General features: G+C 45.9%; 1 protein-coding gene across 1 annotated transcript in view; it reads left to right on the plus strand.

The window, feature by feature from the left end:
• Nucleotides 1-17,093, plus strand: part of LOC147725812 (NACHT, LRR and PYD domains-containing protein 3-like) — a 280,887-nt gene that overhangs the window by 174,074 nt on the left and 89,720 nt on the right. The window contains exon 7 of the mRNA XM_086959989.1: nt 1,799-1,966. Within this exon, the coding sequence (XP_086816115.1) occupies nt 1,799-1,966 (168 nt within the window). The remainder of the gene's footprint in view (nt 1-1,798; nt 1,967-17,093) is intronic.

Raw genomic sequence — 17,093 nt, forward strand, 5'->3', positions numbered from 1 at the left:
GTAGTATCTATTACCAGAGTCCACAGGTGTGATGGTGTCAGGTGTAGTATCTATTACCAGAGTGCACAGGTGCGATGGTCTCTGGTGTAGTATCTATTACCAGAGTCCAAAGGTGCGATGGTCTCTGGTGTAGTATATATTGCCAGAGTGCGCATGTGCGATGGTCTCTGGTGTAGTATCTATTACCAGTGTCCAAAGGTGCGATGGTCTCTGGTGTAGTATCTATTACCAGAGTCCAACGGTGCGATGGTCTCTGGTGTAGTATCTATTACCAGAGCCCACAGGTGTGATGGTGTCAGGTGTAGTATCTATTACCAGAGTCCACAGGTGCGATGGTCTCTGGTGTAGTATATATTGCCAGAGTGCGCATGTGCGATGGTCTCTGGTGTAGTATCTATTACCAGTGTCCAAAGGTGCGATGGTCTCTGGTGTAGTATCTATTACCAGAGTCCAAAGGTGCGATGGTCACTGGTGTAGTATCTATTACCAGAGCCCAAAGGTGCGATGGTCTCTGGTGTAGTATCTATTACCTGAGTCCACAGGTGTGATGGTGTCAGGTGAAGTATCTATTACCAGAGTCCACAGGTGCGATGGTCTCTGATGTAGTATCTATGACCAGAATGCACAGGTGCGATGGCCTCTGGTGTAGTATCTATTACCAGAGTCAAGAGGTGCGATGGTCTCTGGTGTAGTATCTATTACCAGAGTCCACGGGTGCAATGGTGTCAGGTGTAGTATATATTACCAGAGTGAACATGTGTGATGGTGTCAGGCGTAGTATCTATTACCAGAGTCCAAAGGTGGGTTGGTCTCTGGGGTAGTATATATTGCTTCTAGTCCACAGGTGCGATGGTCTCTGGTGTAGTATCTATGACCAGAGTCCACAGGTGCGATGGTCTCTTGTGTAGTATCTATTACCAGAGTCCACAGGTGCGATGGTCTCTGGTGTAGTATCTATGACCAGAGTCCACAGGTGCGATGGTCTCTTGTGTAGTATATATTGCCAGAGTGCACAGGTGCAATGGTCTCTGGTGTAGTATATATTGCTTGAGTGCAGTGGTGCGATGGTCTCAGGTGTAGTATATATTGCCAGAGTGCACTTGTGCGATGGTCTCTGGTGTAGTATATATGACCAGGGTCCAGTGGTGCGATGGTCTCTGGTGTAGTATATATGACCAGAGTCCACAGGTGCGATGGTCTCAGGTGTAGTATATATTGCCAGAGTCCACAGGTGCAATGGTCTCTGGTGTAGTATCTATTACCAAAGTCCAAAGGAGCGATAGTCTCTGGTGTAGTATATATTACTTGAGTGCAGTGGTGCGATGGTCTCAGGTGTAGTATATATTGCTTGAGTGCAGTGGTGCGATGGTCTCAGGTGTAGTATATATTGCTTGAGTGCAGTGGTGCGATGGTCTCAGGTGTAGTATATATTGCCAGAGTGCACTTGTGCGATGGTCTCTGGTGTAGTATATATGACCAGAGTCCAGTGGTGCGATGGTCTCATATTGCTTGAGTCCAGCGGTGCGATGGTCTCTGGTGTAGTATATATTGCCAGAGTGCGCATGTGCGATGGTCTCTGGTGTAGTATATATGACCCGAGTCCAGCGGTGCAATGGTCTCTAGTGTGGTACTCACTGCGAGAGGTCACAGGTGCTCCTGGCTCAGGCGCAGTCTGTTTTGCTGGAGTCCACCGGAGTGTAATATGTCCTGAGGGTCTCAGCTAGTCCTGCCTAAACTCCTTTGTTAACGCCTGTCACTCCGCCGGAGCATTTACCCATGTTGGCTCTTCCCCCTACAGGTTGGCCAATAATAACCTCACTGACGCCTGCGCCAAGGACCTCGCAGATGCTCTCCAGATCAACCAGCACCTCAAGCACATCTTGCTGTCCAGAAACTGTTTCACCAGCACTTCTATTGTGAGCTTCAACCACGTCCTTCTCCATTGTCGCAGCCTGAAGGAGTACCGGTGAGTATCACTCACGTGAGTCCTAATGCATCGTTCTACACTCTCACAGCCGGAAGGAGTACCTGTGAGTATCACTCACGTGAGTCCTGCTGCATCGTTCTTCACTCTCGCAACCTGAGGGAGTACCTGTGAGTATCACTCACGTGAGTCCTGCTGCATCGCTCTTCACTCCCACAGCCTGAAGGAGTACCGGTGAGTATCACTCACGTGAGTCCTGCTACATCGCTCTTCACTCTCACAGCCTGAAGGAGTACCGGTGAGTATCACTCACGTGAGTCCTGCTGCATCGTTCTTCACTCTCACAGCCGGAAGGAGTACCTGTGAGTATCACTCACGTGAGTCCTGCTGCATCGCTCTTCACTCCCACAGCCTGAAGGAGTACCGGTGAGTATCACTCACGTGAGTCCTGCTGCATCGTTCTTCACTCTCACAGCCTGAAGGAGTACCTGTGAGTATCACTCACGTGAGTCCTGCTGCATCGTTCTTCACTCTCACAGCCGGAAGGAGTACCTGTGAGTATCACTCACGTGAGTCCTGCTGCATCGCTCTTCACTCCCACAGCCTGAAGGAGTACCTGTGAGTATCACTCACGTGAGTCCTGCTACATCGCTCTTCACTCTCACAGCCGGAAGGAGTACCTGTGAGTATCACTCACGTGAGTCCTGCTGCATCGTTCTTCACTCTCACAGCCGGAAGGAGTGCCTGTGAGTATCACTCACGTGAATCCTGCTGCATCGTTCTTCACTCTCACAGCCTGAAGGAGTACCGGTGAGTATCACTCACGTGAGTCCTGCTACATCGCTCTTCACTCCCACAGCCTGAATGAGTACCAGTGAGTATCACTCACGTGAGTCCTGCTGCATCGTTCTTCACCCTCGCAGCCTGAAGGAGTACCGGTGAGTATCACTCACGTGAATCCTACTGCATCGTTCTTCACTCTCACAGCCGGAAGGAGTACCTGTGAGTATCACTCACGTGAGTCCTGCTGCATCGTTCTTCACTCTCGCAGCCTGAAGGAGTACCTGTGAGTATCACTCACGTGAGTCCTGCTGCATCGTTCTTCACTCTCGCAGCCTGAAGGAGTACCGGTGAGTATCACTCACGTGAGTCCTGCTGTGTCGTTCTTCACCCTCGCAGCCTGAGGGAGTACCTGTGAGTATCACTCACGTGAGTCCTGCTGCATCGTTCTTCACTCTCGCAGCCTGAAGGAGTACCGGTGAGTATCACTCACGTGAGTCCTGCTGCATCGTTCTTCACTCTCGCAGCCTGAAGGAGTACCGGTGAGTATCACTCACGTGAGTCCTGCTGTGTCGTTCTTCACCCTTGCAACCTGAGGGAGTACCTGTGAGTATCACTCATGTCTGTCCTGCTGCGTCCTTCTTGACTGTTGCAACCTAAAGGAGTGACAGTCACAATCACGTGTCTCTCTATAATTCCACCAGAGTAGACACTCTCTAGCCAGGGATGTTCTGGGATCACTGAAGCTCAGTATGTTAACGGAACAGCGGCCTATTAGGTGTATGATACAGGACATATGTGCTGAGGTAAATCAGTTTCCTGTGAGCATTCAAGAAGAAAAGATGTCTGCAGGAGGTCCCTGTCTGAAGCCATATTTCTGGGGGCCGTAGCAGTGGTAGAGTGGGGGAGGGGCCAATGGCTCTTGATACTGGGACTGGTATGGTTTTAGGACAATCGCACTCCTGGGTGTATAAAACTTCAGAGTATGGTCTGTGACGTTGGGTTGGTGCTATCCGGTAATCCGTTAGGGACTGTAGGACCAAGTTACAATGCTGAGTTGCGCTATCCCAAACGTGGGTAGCGGCACCGGATGCACACAGAAAAGAAAATTTCCAGCGAGGTTGATTGTGCGTTTGAATTTATTTTATAGCGAATCAAATTTTATCTTCATTCAAAATGTTGTATTCACATGATGAAATTTATACATCAATCTTCATTTCTTATTGATTCAAAAGCTTCCCCATGAATTCCCAATGCATTTCGGGCGCTGGGCCCTTCATCAGGGGATTAAACTTTACTGTTGACAGAAAAAAATGATACACATGTTTTAATACGCCACCTAGTATACATGATGCAAAACAATACATTTCAAAAATCCAAAATTTATCTCTTAATCATGAATCTGGTTAATGAAATCTGAGATTCACCCGGTCTAAACAAATGAATAAAGTACACGTTTAACCCCTTATTGTTATCTGGTGTGAATGAAAGTCAAACAACACTATGTGCAAGTACCTGTATAATTAAGTAAAAGAGCTGAAATGTCTGGGACCATAAGAACAAACTGTGGTCCGTTCGGTGGGAGGTGAGTAATAAAAAGTAAAAAGGATGAGGTTCGACAAATGGGAACGCGTTAGCAAGGAAACCTCGCTGGAAATTTTCTTTTCTGTGTGCATCCGGTGCCGCTACCCACGTTTGGGATAGCGCAACTCAGCTCTTGATACTGGGACCTCATAAAGCAGAAATATTAAGGGTGTCACTTGCTGGAGTCCGAGATGAGGTACTGCTCTGTGGGTCACCCTCCTCAAGTGCGAGAGGAGTGCAGATAACCTCAAGAAAACTGGACTGTGCGTAGCAGAGGACAGCCCCCCTCAGAGAAGGTGAGGGCCACCGGACCTGACCACAAAGAGCCTAATTTCAACTCTGAAAGGTAAAATGGAAGTTCAGGAGGGTCTTCCCAGGGTACATCAAGTGCACCAAGACGCAAGTGTACGATAGTGAGCACCTCAGCGAGAGAGTTGGTAAAATTTTGCTACAGAATTCCAGTGCTAAAGTAACCACAACAGACACCCAGCACATTGAATTAGGACGAGGAGCTGGAACAGGAGTCTAGAAGGCTGTAGAGAGGGGGAGGTGGACCGGGCTCCCCAACCCAGCAAGATCTGAAATGAGGTTTTAGAGGTTGGAATAGCACACACTTTTCTAAAATGTTACCTGCCAGGCTTTTCCCTTCACTTGATAACTTGTATCCCCAAAATAGGACATTGAGGTGAGCTACTTTAGATTTTTTAAAGTTGAATTTGTAACCCTCAGGGGCGAACCCCAAAATGGTGTTGCTCACCCTGGTCAAATGATCCAATAAAACATCTGTCTGAGAAATATCATCCACATAGGACAATGACTTCACATCTCATTGGATAAACGTAGCAGGTGCTAGCGAATTTCAATTGGGACTGGTAACATTTTGAGTCGGTGGCTCTGAAGAGCACTTCAGTACGTGAGCCTACCTGCTCGCCGGACCATCCACCAGCCTGTCTGTCAGCGTCCAGGGACCCAGGTGACTTCTCTGCCTCACAGAACGGGGACCCAGTGCCTCCTCCATCGCGCCTGCAGCCTGTTGTCTCCTCCCCCCGCTGCAGCCCTCCACCACCGGGCCTGCAGCTGAGCAGGGGGAGTAGAGACTTCAACTCCCAGCAGCCTCCGCGACGCAAGCGGAAGTCGCGTAGAGGCTTGGCGCCCGGAGGCGCTGCTTAAGGGGCCGGCCTTGCTGGGGAGCGGGTGTCGGTCACAGCACTTCAGTACGCGAGCCTACCTGCTCGCCGGACCATCCACCAGCCTGTCTGTCAGCGTCCAGGGACCCAGGTGACTTCTCTGCCTCACAGAACGGGGACCCAGTGCCTCCTCCATCGCGCCTGCAGCCTGTTGTCTCCTCCCCCCGCTGCAGCCCTCCACCACCGGGCCTGCAGCTGAGCAGGGGGAGTAGAGACTTCAACTCCCAGCAGCCTCCGCGACGCAAGCGGAAGTCGCGTAGAGGCTTGGCGCCCGGAGGCGCTGCTTAAGGGGCCGGCCTTGCTGGGGAGCGGGTGTCGGTCACAGCACTTCAGTACGCGAGCCTACCTGCTCGCCGGACCATCCACCAGCCTGTCTGTCAGCGTCCAGGGACCCAGGTGACTTCTCTGCCTCACAGAACGGGGACCCAGTGCCTCCTCCATCGCGCCTGCAGCCTGTTGTCTCCTCCCCCCGCTGCAGCCCTCCACCACCGGGCCTGCAGCTGAGCAGGGGGAGTAGAGACTTCAACTCCCAGCAGCCTCCGTGACGCAAGCGGAAGTCGCGTAGAGGCTTGGCGCCCGGAGGCGCTGCTTAAGGGGCCGGCCTTCCCGCGTCGCGGGACCGCACGCGGGGCCGTGCCCAGGGCTAAGCCCGAGCAAAGGGCGGGCCCTCTGTGGCCCTCAGAGGCCTGAGGAGACTGGGCTGGGCACTACCCCCTGGCCAATTTCGCAGTGACCACCAAGGTACCACTTTTTGTGATCTAATACACATTGCAAATGGCTCCAATTGCATCCAAACCCACCACTAAGAACATGGTTAAAAAAACGCCTATTAACACACGTTCTGTTGCAAGGACCACTGCCCAAACTAAAACACCGTTACCAACGCTAACTGCTATTGATCGCATGCTTCAACAGACAATCGTAGTGGTAGCAAATGCCATCGAAAACACTGAGAGACGACTGTCTCTACCACCTAGCGCTTGTCTAATTCACCGCACACCACAACTTGTTGATAGCACTGTATATAACATCAACATGACAGCATTATCAAACGACTCCATTCTGATGCAATCTTACACAGGCCTTCCTGGAACTGTGCCCCCACCCACAGAAGACCTTCCCACACCCCCCACAATATCCCAAGATAGGGATAGTCGTCTGTCCCTAACCCCTAATCTACAGATCGATGCTACTCCACCCGAGGAACTGGGCCCTAGCACTGCACCTAGCGCATCATTGATTACCTGCGACAACGCAGATACTATGCATACAATAGATCTAGCCAACAATAGCAGCGACAATAGTACAACCAACCAGGGCACTGCCCATCGTAGAACCAGACGCACTCATATTAGGAAACTACAGGCTCCTTTTAGGGGATGTATGAAACAAAAGGGCAAAAGAAAGAAGATCATTTTACCAACACCCCCCATAGAACAATCTAATGGAAGTGTACAACCGGTGCCTAATTCAGGACCTGCAGTTAATATGGAGTCTATACTGGTCCAAATCATGGATGCTATGAAGCTCCTCATTGCTCCCCTAAACGACAAACTTGAGCAAATAGGTAAAAAGGTGGAAAACCTGGAAAAACTGGGTCTAGCAAAATTAGACATCCTTGAACACCTAGGCCCACAAACTACACAAACCATCCCAAATGTACCGACCAGGAATAAGGTCAAAACATCCGTCCATACCGTATCTAAACCACAGGCTCCACCAGTGAGAAATACGAATCCCCCAGCACCTACCGGTAAAACTACAAATTCACAAAGTAGCGTCTCCAACGGCCCATCTTCATCCACCTCTCACAGAGTAACTGGGGAGGTGCCCAAGGACTATACCATGGAAAAGAAAAGGAAAGTACCCTGCCTCAGGATATGAAGGCCCTAGTTAGAGGGTCCAGAAGATATACATAAAGGGGTGAATAACCTAGGGGTTGACACTAAACATCACAATCATATGGTCAAATCAGATAGACTAAACAGTTTATATTGAAAAATATATATTTTTTTATTATTTTTTGTTTTCTGATCACACAGATATAAACAGTTTCTTCTTAGATTATGGAGATATATTTTTTTTTTAATTTTTTTTATCAAGGGTACATATATATCATAAATAAGACAAACATATATATCAAAACAAACACAGATGGGAGATTTGTCCTACCCAGTAAAGGCCAGTACTAAACACACACCATATCATTCATACTCAACTCTAACTAGTCTCATACCATACATCCTTCATTCAAATAATTAATTTTTCTACTCCTTGCAGGTATAGCACAACGATGGTTCATGTGCAGAATATGTCAAGGTGTTAATCCAGAAAGGTGGTTTTGACTACGGGTCCTGATGTAGTGAGGACAATGACCGTGTTCGTGGAGACATACGCCGACGCGCGTTTCGGTGACAAGCCAATAAGGCTGCACCTTCGTCAGGGCAAGGGGCGATATACTGGGGCGGACACAATGGTAAAATTCTGCAAAACAAGGAATAAGACATACATTTCACTCTCAAATCTGTACATCAGTTTTTCAAATTACAGTTCAGTTATAACATTTAACACTCATCGTCTTGAATGGGTAACTGTGAATTTCAGACATTTTAAGAAAATTATAATCTGTTAGTTTGTCCATCTTATAAACATAGGATTAATACTCCTACATCCGACCGTAGGTTGTCATGTAGTGTCAACCCTTCTAGAGACACTCCCTAGGAAAGATTCCCCAAAATGGTGGAACCTTACAAAGGCATCATGATAGCCTTGACTGTGTGGACCACAGAGCACTTTCAACACTTCACAAATTCATAACTCACACGTAAGTCCATATTTTTAAGGACAATTCATGATTTCTCACAACCCTCTCTCTTTCGCACACGCATGGTTCTATATTGTAAATCAAGGAACGAGTCCAGCTCATCATTATGTATTAGTATAAGTCCCAACTGAAGCCAGATACTATAGTCTAGCCATGCCCACAGTTATCTAATTATTTCTGGGTTTTTCACATCTTTGTTTTGTCTGATTATGGCTTTGTATTTCGAAAATCTCACACATCAGACAATCTTATTGATTATTTCCAAGATTTTCACTCCTTTATTTTACCTGATGTTGGCTTTGTTATTTAAGATTGCCAGGTATCAGGCAACTTCCTAAAGGGTATGTAGGCGCCGATGTCGCTGGTGTTGTCAGGAGCCAGGCTTCAGGTTGTTCTAGTTCTGTCAGGGGGATAGTTAGATTACCTCTTCTGAAGACCTTTTAGTGGAATTCATGAACATGTCATATTTATATTACTTGCCCATATATATTATCGTATCTGTACTAATAACGATAGGGTAAAAGGCAGGTCTTTCAGGTGTCTATCTCTACAGTTCTCTAGTTTGCGGAGATCATGTTTACCAGGTTTAGACTAGTTTATAAGAGCTCATTATAGTCTAACAAACCAAATGCTAAACAATTAAATAATACCTACCAAAATTGGTCGGCACTTTAGCGTGTTATTTAAGATCCCATTTTCTTTTTTTCAGGCAGTCCTATAGGTTCTGTATATAATAGACAGCAATAGCGCCTGTCAAAAAGAGCAAGGCTCGGTCAGTATCATATCAAGGCCAGGATCGTCGTTATTGATTCTTCCTTAAGGGAAATGACATGTTTAAAAAGATTATTTAATCCCACATCTCACTGTTCCATCGTGCTCCCGTGGCTACCAATACATACCCGGAAGGTAGGCTCATAAGGCGGAAGTTCTTCTTTTTGATATTTGGCCGGCATTAAATAACACATAGGCTTCTGGCGTTCCTACAGAGAAAGATGGCATTTCAGTGAAGCTACAGAGCCCAACCACTGAAATTTCGCGGTACAGATTTGATTTCTACCGCTATTTACCTTTTGGAGGCGAAGTTCTTTTTTATTCTTAACAGGAGTTTCAGTGGCGCTGCACTTAGTCGTTCTCCTAGGATACGAAATAGCCCCAGGAGGATAGAGCTGCCTCAGTAGCTTACTGGCTGCTTCTGTACCTGGGATAGGGGGACATATAGCATACTATAGATCAGGTCCCGTAACACAGGTTTCCTATTTAAGGGGCGCTATACCCCAGTAAGCAGTAACCCACCGGCGCGTAGCTACTATAATAATATTATCCCCGCCGTGATCAACCTCCCACCAGAAAGCAGGCCTTTGATAGCAATCCTTGCCAACGTACCAAAACTCAAACCCTCCCAATTTGAAAACAGCAAAACCCTTAAAAATAAAATGTTACACTGGTTGGTCCATAATTGTGGTTTCCCCTTAAGTGGTGCAGGCCAGATTATTTCAACTCAAAGGGTAGGGTGGGTGGGCCCTAGCAAAAAGGAAATAAACGGGGACTGCGTAATTATAAATTACAAAACCACTGAATGGGCACGAGATTCCATCCTGAACGCGCCCGTCCCTTCTGACAATGACTACAACACAACCCTGTTTCCTTTGGATTACTTCTATAGAAATCTGGTGGGGTTTAAGACTCCGGTACAGAATTTTAAACATCCTAGAGCAACTAATACACCTTACCCACCTGTACAGCAGGCACCTGTACAATTAGCCGGGTATCCTTCCCATCCTTCGTACCCTTCGACCCCTCATGTATTTAGTAATCAGCATGTTCCACAACCACCTATGGAATTGTACAGAATGCCTAACCCCAATTACCTCAATTACCACAATACAATCGGGTCTGGAAATAACATCTTTGGTCAATTCGCTGTTCCAACATCAAACAGATTCCAGGTGTTCAACTCCCTTGATGAAAACGACTGACTCTCGGATACACTTGTAGGAGAAAGTGAATCCCATATAGACACTTCTGCTCTAAGTTCAAATAATCTAACCATGACAGTCAACACCACTTGTATCTGCCCGGTTGAAATCCCTCCTGCAAATGAACCTCCCATAGAGAACCCTATAATCAGCCCTAACGACCCGTCTACGATAGTTAACAGCACCTGTACTGTTGTAAACCACCTAGGCGACCAAATACCACCGACAGCCACAACAGAAATTACTCCACCTCATGTATCCAGGGAAAGTTCATTGAGAGTTATCACGTGGAACATAGCGGGCCTAGCTTCCAAGGTAAATACACCCGCATGGGAGGACTTTGTTAAACAAGGCTACGACATCATATGCCTACAAGAAACCTGGGACAGAGCTGAAGTATATGTCGAGGGATATACCTCCTTCAACGTGCTGGCTGTGGCTTCGCAGGCTGGCCGAGCCAAGGGGGGGTTAGTGACCCTGCTATCCACAACATTGACTGAGTTCCGGGTCAGTAACCATGCAGTTTTGGGAGATTATGCTTCTGTTTTGCGCGTGGCCCATAATGGACATATAAACTTAATAATAGTGAACTTCTACAACAACATCGCCGGCCATAGACAGGGATTGTTCATCTCTGATATCGAGCAGGCCATTGATGCAATGTTATTAAGCTCCTCTAAACCAGCTATAATCTTGTGGGCCGGAGATTTTAACATCAAAACGTGCACTTATGCACTTAAGGGTAGGCGTGGGCGGAAAATCCGTTCCGCTCGCGGATTTTGCGGATTTTCGGGAAATCCGCAATCCGCGAGATTTGCGAATTTCCCGCAAAATCCGCAAATCCGCGAGCAGCGGATTTTGCTCGCACTGCTCGCACTGTTCGCGTGAGTTCGCGCCCCGCGAATAAGTGCAAAATTGCAGAAATACGATCTTAGCAAAACTGAAAGTAACTACTTACCAGGTTCAAAAGTCCAGGCTCATCATTAGTAGCCATTTCCTGGAGTGCTTCCTGAGGGGCCCCTCCAGAGTTCAGTTGCCAGTTGAAACTATTATGTGACCCTGCTCTGAACCTCAGAATAGTTACACATATGCCACAAAGGTCCTGAATTACAGCTAAGGGAGACAAGCAGGAGCCAGGCTGGAAGTTAAAATCCATTAATAAGCCCCTAATTCATTATTGTCAGTTGGGGCAGGGCAGGTGTTGTAACTAATTTTGCAACAATGAAAGCACTTAGCAAGTGCAAAAGATCACTAATCAGGGCGCACTAAGGAAGCAGGTGCCAGCTAAAAAAATATTCTGTGACACATGAATCAGCCCCAAATTAATTCAGGTCACTTGAGGCAGGGAAGGTGTGCTTTGCTTTGCCGAAAATAATGTACACTGGACAACCAGAGGGTGTGGTGATGAAACAGAGGGTGGCATGGGTGGGCCAGAGGGTGGCATGAGTAGTCAGAGAGTGGCAGTGGTGACAGAGAGTGGCAGTGATGAAGAAGAGTGTCCCAAACAGGCTGGACACGTAGAAACAACAAGTTCGCGAAACTTGCGACCCGACAGGTAAGTTCGCAATTTGCGAAAGTGTACAAAACCCTCGCGAACTGGCAGAAACACGGCGAACACAAAAAAAAAAAAAATCCGCAAATTCGCGGGAATTCGCGGATTTTGCGGATTGCGAATCCGCAAATCCGCAAAATTCGCGAACGCGAGATCCGCAAAATTCGCTCATGCTTACTTAAGGGGGCTTGTGGCCATAGGGAGGAATACTCAGGAAGGGAAACTACCTGTGTTTTCAATCATTTCCCGCACAACATCCTAGGCAGTGCCTTGAATAACCTATTGGCCAAATATGATCTGGAACTTCTTGAATGTAATACGAATGCAAACAACGTCAGATGTCCAACATTCCATGGAAGGAATAGCCAATCCTTTATAGACCACATCATCGTATCCAGCTCTGCAACATATATAAATGTGTGGGTAATTGAACAAACGGTCAGTGACCACAACAGTGTATCTGTCGAATTACTGGGCTGGGGGTCAAAAAGGAACTCCTATGGTCAACCTATTCAGAACATCTCCGTAGGAAGGCCAAATGGGATGAGGGTGAAATGGACAAAAGTTGACCCTGCTAAAATTGTCACCAATGTAATTACTAACTGCCAAGGAGAAGTGGAGTACTGTCTATCCCCAACACCATGCCCAGAAACTTTGCTGTCTAAATTTCTAATCATTACACAAACCGTCGAGAAATCACTGACACGCAAATCACGGGAGCCAAGAAAAGTTAAGACAGTGTGGTTTGATGATAATTGTGCCCAGTCACTAAAAAGGCTAAAAATTTCGCTTGATGCAAAACCGAGAGACCCCTGTAAAATAAGGGAAGAGCGTTACAATTACAAAATCGCACTAGCCACTCGGAAGAGAGAACTACAGGACGAGGCATGGGCTAAATTAGATCAGGCTGCGGAAACAAAAGACCATAAACTCTTCTGGGACACTGTAAACAGCCCGTTCTTAAAGAATGACAACATTCCCGAACTTACTTCGCATGTCAGCTGTCAAGACTGGATTATACACTTCACTGGGATTTTTAACTCTGATTGTTCCTTTGATTGTACTTTGGCCCCAGATCCTAATGTTCTAATTGTAATGCCAATCAATTTTAAATGGGAGAAATTATTGTTTTCAGTATCTTTAAATGAGGTGCGGGATGCTATAGAGAAAAGCAAGGGGGGGGAAAGCCCCGGGCCCAGATGGGGTCCCTGTGGACTTTTTTAAATCCAAGATTGATTTATGGGCGCCTATTTTAACACGCTATTTCAATGCTGCTATTGAGGACGAACTACCTACCTCATGGGGTCAATCTATTTTGGTGCCACTTTTCAAAAAAGGTTCAAGGGCTGAAGCACGTAATTATCGCCCAATTTCACTTTTGGACTGTCACTAAAAATACTGAGTCGCGTGCTTCTGGGAAGATTAGAGTCCTGGGTCGAGGACAATAATGTCCTGTCACCAATCCAGTACGGGTTCCGTAGGGGCATAGGAACCATGGAGCAGTGTGTGAACCTTGAGCTTATCATCGGCAAGTACACAAAAGCAAAGGAAGGGAATTTGTTCATGTGTTTTGCCGATCTAAGCTCAGCGTTCGATCTAGTGGAACACACACTGCTCTGGCCAACATTACTTGCTATGGGCGCACCCCCCGAAATCATTCATTTGCTGGCCAGAATGTATAGCAGCTTATCAAGTAAAGTTAGATTCGGACCAAACGGAGAATGCACCCCCTTTTTTAAAATAGGTAGAGGGATTAGGCAAGGGTGTGTTCTCGCACCCTTGCTGTTCTCCCTTTTTATAAACCAGGTCGATCAGTCCCTACAAGAGTCTTTTGCTGATGCCCCTATGATAAATGGTAAACAAATACCCGTCCTCTTATACGCGGACGACGCGGTCCTGATTTCCAGGACCACGAACGGGCTTGAAAAGCTAATTGACAAATTTAATATTTTTATCAAGGGCAGAAAGCTTAAAATTAATAAGGGTAAGACTATGACTATGACCTGTGGGAAGAAACTAAAGAAAAGTAAGTCATTCTTCCTTGATGGGGATAAACTTGAGTCTGTGCAACATTTCTGTTACTTAGGCATTACTTTCTCAGGGGATGGGAGATGGGTAAACGAGCAATCCTGTATAGGCATGAAGATGATTAGAAATACGAACTGCATCTTCAGATTCGCTTCCAAACTAGGGGGGCGTAGAATAAGGGAGATGATTTCTATTTATAATTCCAGGTGCATGTCCTCTGCCCTATACGGAGCAGGGATATGGGGATATAACTCGCAGATCGCCCTCTCCATTCAGCAGGAAGAAAACAAGTACCTTAAACGCTTATTATGTCTTCCTGCCTCAGCCTCTAACGAAATCATTCACAGGGAGCTGGGCATACACCATGCCACAGACTTGATTGCACTACGCCCCCTCTCCCTCTGGCGATCCATTTGGGCTAAAGATGAAACTAAGTTTACCCGGGAAATAATTTTAGACTGCATTAAACTGGACCAGCACTTAAAAATCCCTTGGCTAAAACACATTTTTCATTGGTATAATTCCCTTTTTGGTCAAGATATTTTTAAAGACACCCCAACAGAATCAGTTTTAACGAAGCGTGACCTTAAATCCACCTACATGGATCATGCAAAAGGGATTAGAATGAAGGGGTATGCTACACAAAGTACTTTTAAATTGTACCTGGAATATAATTTAAGCACAGGATTCCCATCATACCTTACATTTGTCAGTATTAACTCCCATCGCTTCGTTCTGGCACGCCTGAGGCTGGGTATAGTCCACCATCTGGTGGCCTTCCCTACTGTAAAGAAGCCGGGGTCTTGCCCGTGCCCATGCGATGGGAAATCGAAACAGAGTATCTGCCACTTTTTACTACTTTGCAACTTTTATACTGGTTTTAGAAAGTTTTATCTAAAGCAACTATTTTTAGAATATAGTACGTGTGACATAAGAGCTGCAATGCAACTGTTGTTTGACCTGTCGTCCCCTAATGTGTGTTACCGTGTAGCCACCTATGTTCTTAAATGCATCGGGCACAGGAAATCAATCATTATATGATCTCCGTTGGAAAAGACACCTATTGACCAACTGTGAGCTACTGCCAAACCTTTTGCATTTCTCTTATACATGAACTTTGGTTATTATTATGTTTTTAGATCCCGTATCGATTGTTCCCTTGGTTCTGTACCCCTCTGGACTTATACTTTTTAAACTTCTTGTATATAATTGCTGCTAAATACGTAAGAGATTTTATAGACATTGCACTTTAGTTATCCTTGCATATTTTTGCACATACTATTGCACTTTATGCCCAGTTTAGGCCTCTCTTCGACTTGTACTACCTCACTTGGCATGTTTTGCACTAGATTTTAAAATTGCTGCTAAATATAACGTTCAATTTTTGCATATTTTGCACATATTTTTGCACTTTATGCCCAGCATAGGCCTCTTGTCTAGTACCATCTTATTTGCATGCTGCATTAAACGTTTAAAACGGCTGCTACATATAAGTGATTATTCTATGGTATATTAATGTGATATGTTCTGCATTAATTTGCTAAATTGCTGTTAAATACTATGTCCAATTTTTACTTATTTTGCACATATTACTGCACTTTACGTCCAGCATAGGCCTCTTGTTTAGTACTATCCCACTTGGCATGCCTTGCACCAAACGTTTAAATTGACGCTACATTTAGTGATTATATTCTATTTTTCAGGTTTTTAACTTGATTGGCTGAATTAATGTAATTGTTTTAGCAAGTTTCATCATTCTTCTTTAATCTTTTATAAAAGTGACTTCAATTGTATTCATGGATGTTGCTATATGGTTGTACCTGTACAAACCGAATAAAGCATTTTGAAACTGAAACTGACTTCTCATCAAAATTTTGAAGTAACACTGGGGCATATTATCAATACCGGCGTTAAAAATTATCGTCGGTTTAGCGGCAGAAAACTGCTGCTAAAACGGCGATAATGGGCTTGATAATATGCCCTGGGTAATTCCCATAGAAGCCCATGTTCTGGTGTGAACATGAGCTTCTATTGGATTTCTCCAGGGCATATTATCAAGCTCATTATTGCCGTTTTAGCGGCAGTTTTATGCCGCTACACCAGCGATAACTTTAACGCCGGTCTTGATAATATGCCCCTCTGTTATCCTAGCTGAGAACAATCTGGGGCTATTCTTATGCCCTTGGGGCAATCAACAGAATTGACTTTGAAGCCTAGGACTGAGAAGGCTGTCAAATATCTGCTTTCAGGCACCATATTTTGGCAGAAAAATCCATTTGAGATATCTAGTGTTGTTTTGTATTTCTTCAGAACAATGTTATTCATTAATGCTGCACTGTGTGCATTCTGTACTGCAAATGTCTTAGTGAATGTGTTCAGATGTCTGTAGTCTAAAACTAGACAATGTGAATTATCAGGTTTCATTACGGGAAACAAAGGATTATTCATTGAAGAGGTGTCATTCTCTATTACTCTTAGGCGGCCAATCTTTTTCAGCCAAAAGGATGTCATACCCATAAGTCCGGTTTCCCCAAAAGAGACCTTTAATCTTTCTGGGTTTTTCCCCCATCATTTGGAGTGTTATTTTTTATAACAAGTGTGGAACACTTAACCTTGTATCCGGTGTCTCCGCTGTGATATGTTCACTCAGCTTCGCTGTCACTAGAAATTCCATCAGGTTTTGGCGAGCTATTGTAACTTCTGCTGCGCTGTCTAGCATCGTCAGAGCCCATTCCCTGTTCAGAAGTTGAGTCCTCTGTATCCATGGCATTTCTTACTTTAAGGCCAGATAACTTCTTTTTAAATTGAGTTTTTGATTTTGGTTTATCATCTTTTTAGGTCTCGCCTGCCAATGCGCTTGCATGCCACCAGCAAATCCTACCAAGAGAGTTTTGGGGTGCGGATTATGCCCAGTGCATGTGAAGCATTCAAGCACGAAGCTTCGCCAGCGCACGCTGGGCCTCACTTCTCGCTCACACCCCATATGCTTGTTCCCTCCCACCCTTCCTACTTCAAAGGAACACCGCTCCCCTGCTCCCCCGCCACGCATCACTTCCTGGTCCCCCTCTTACTTTCGGTATCGCTCACACCTCATATGCTCATTCCCTCTCACCCTTCTGACATCAAAGGAACACCGCTTCCTACTTCCCCGCCACCCCGCCACGTAATGCCGAGAGCTTGTTTCCTCATGGCGCCTCTCACAACTGTCCCTCCCCCACCACAGGGCCAGTCTCACGGC

Source organism: Lissotriton vulgaris, chromosome 3_1 (assembly GCF_964263255.1).
Source record: "Lissotriton vulgaris chromosome 3_1, aLisVul1.2, whole genome shotgun sequence".
Classification (NCBI taxonomy): Eukaryota; Metazoa; Chordata; class Amphibia; order Caudata; family Salamandridae; genus Lissotriton; species Lissotriton vulgaris.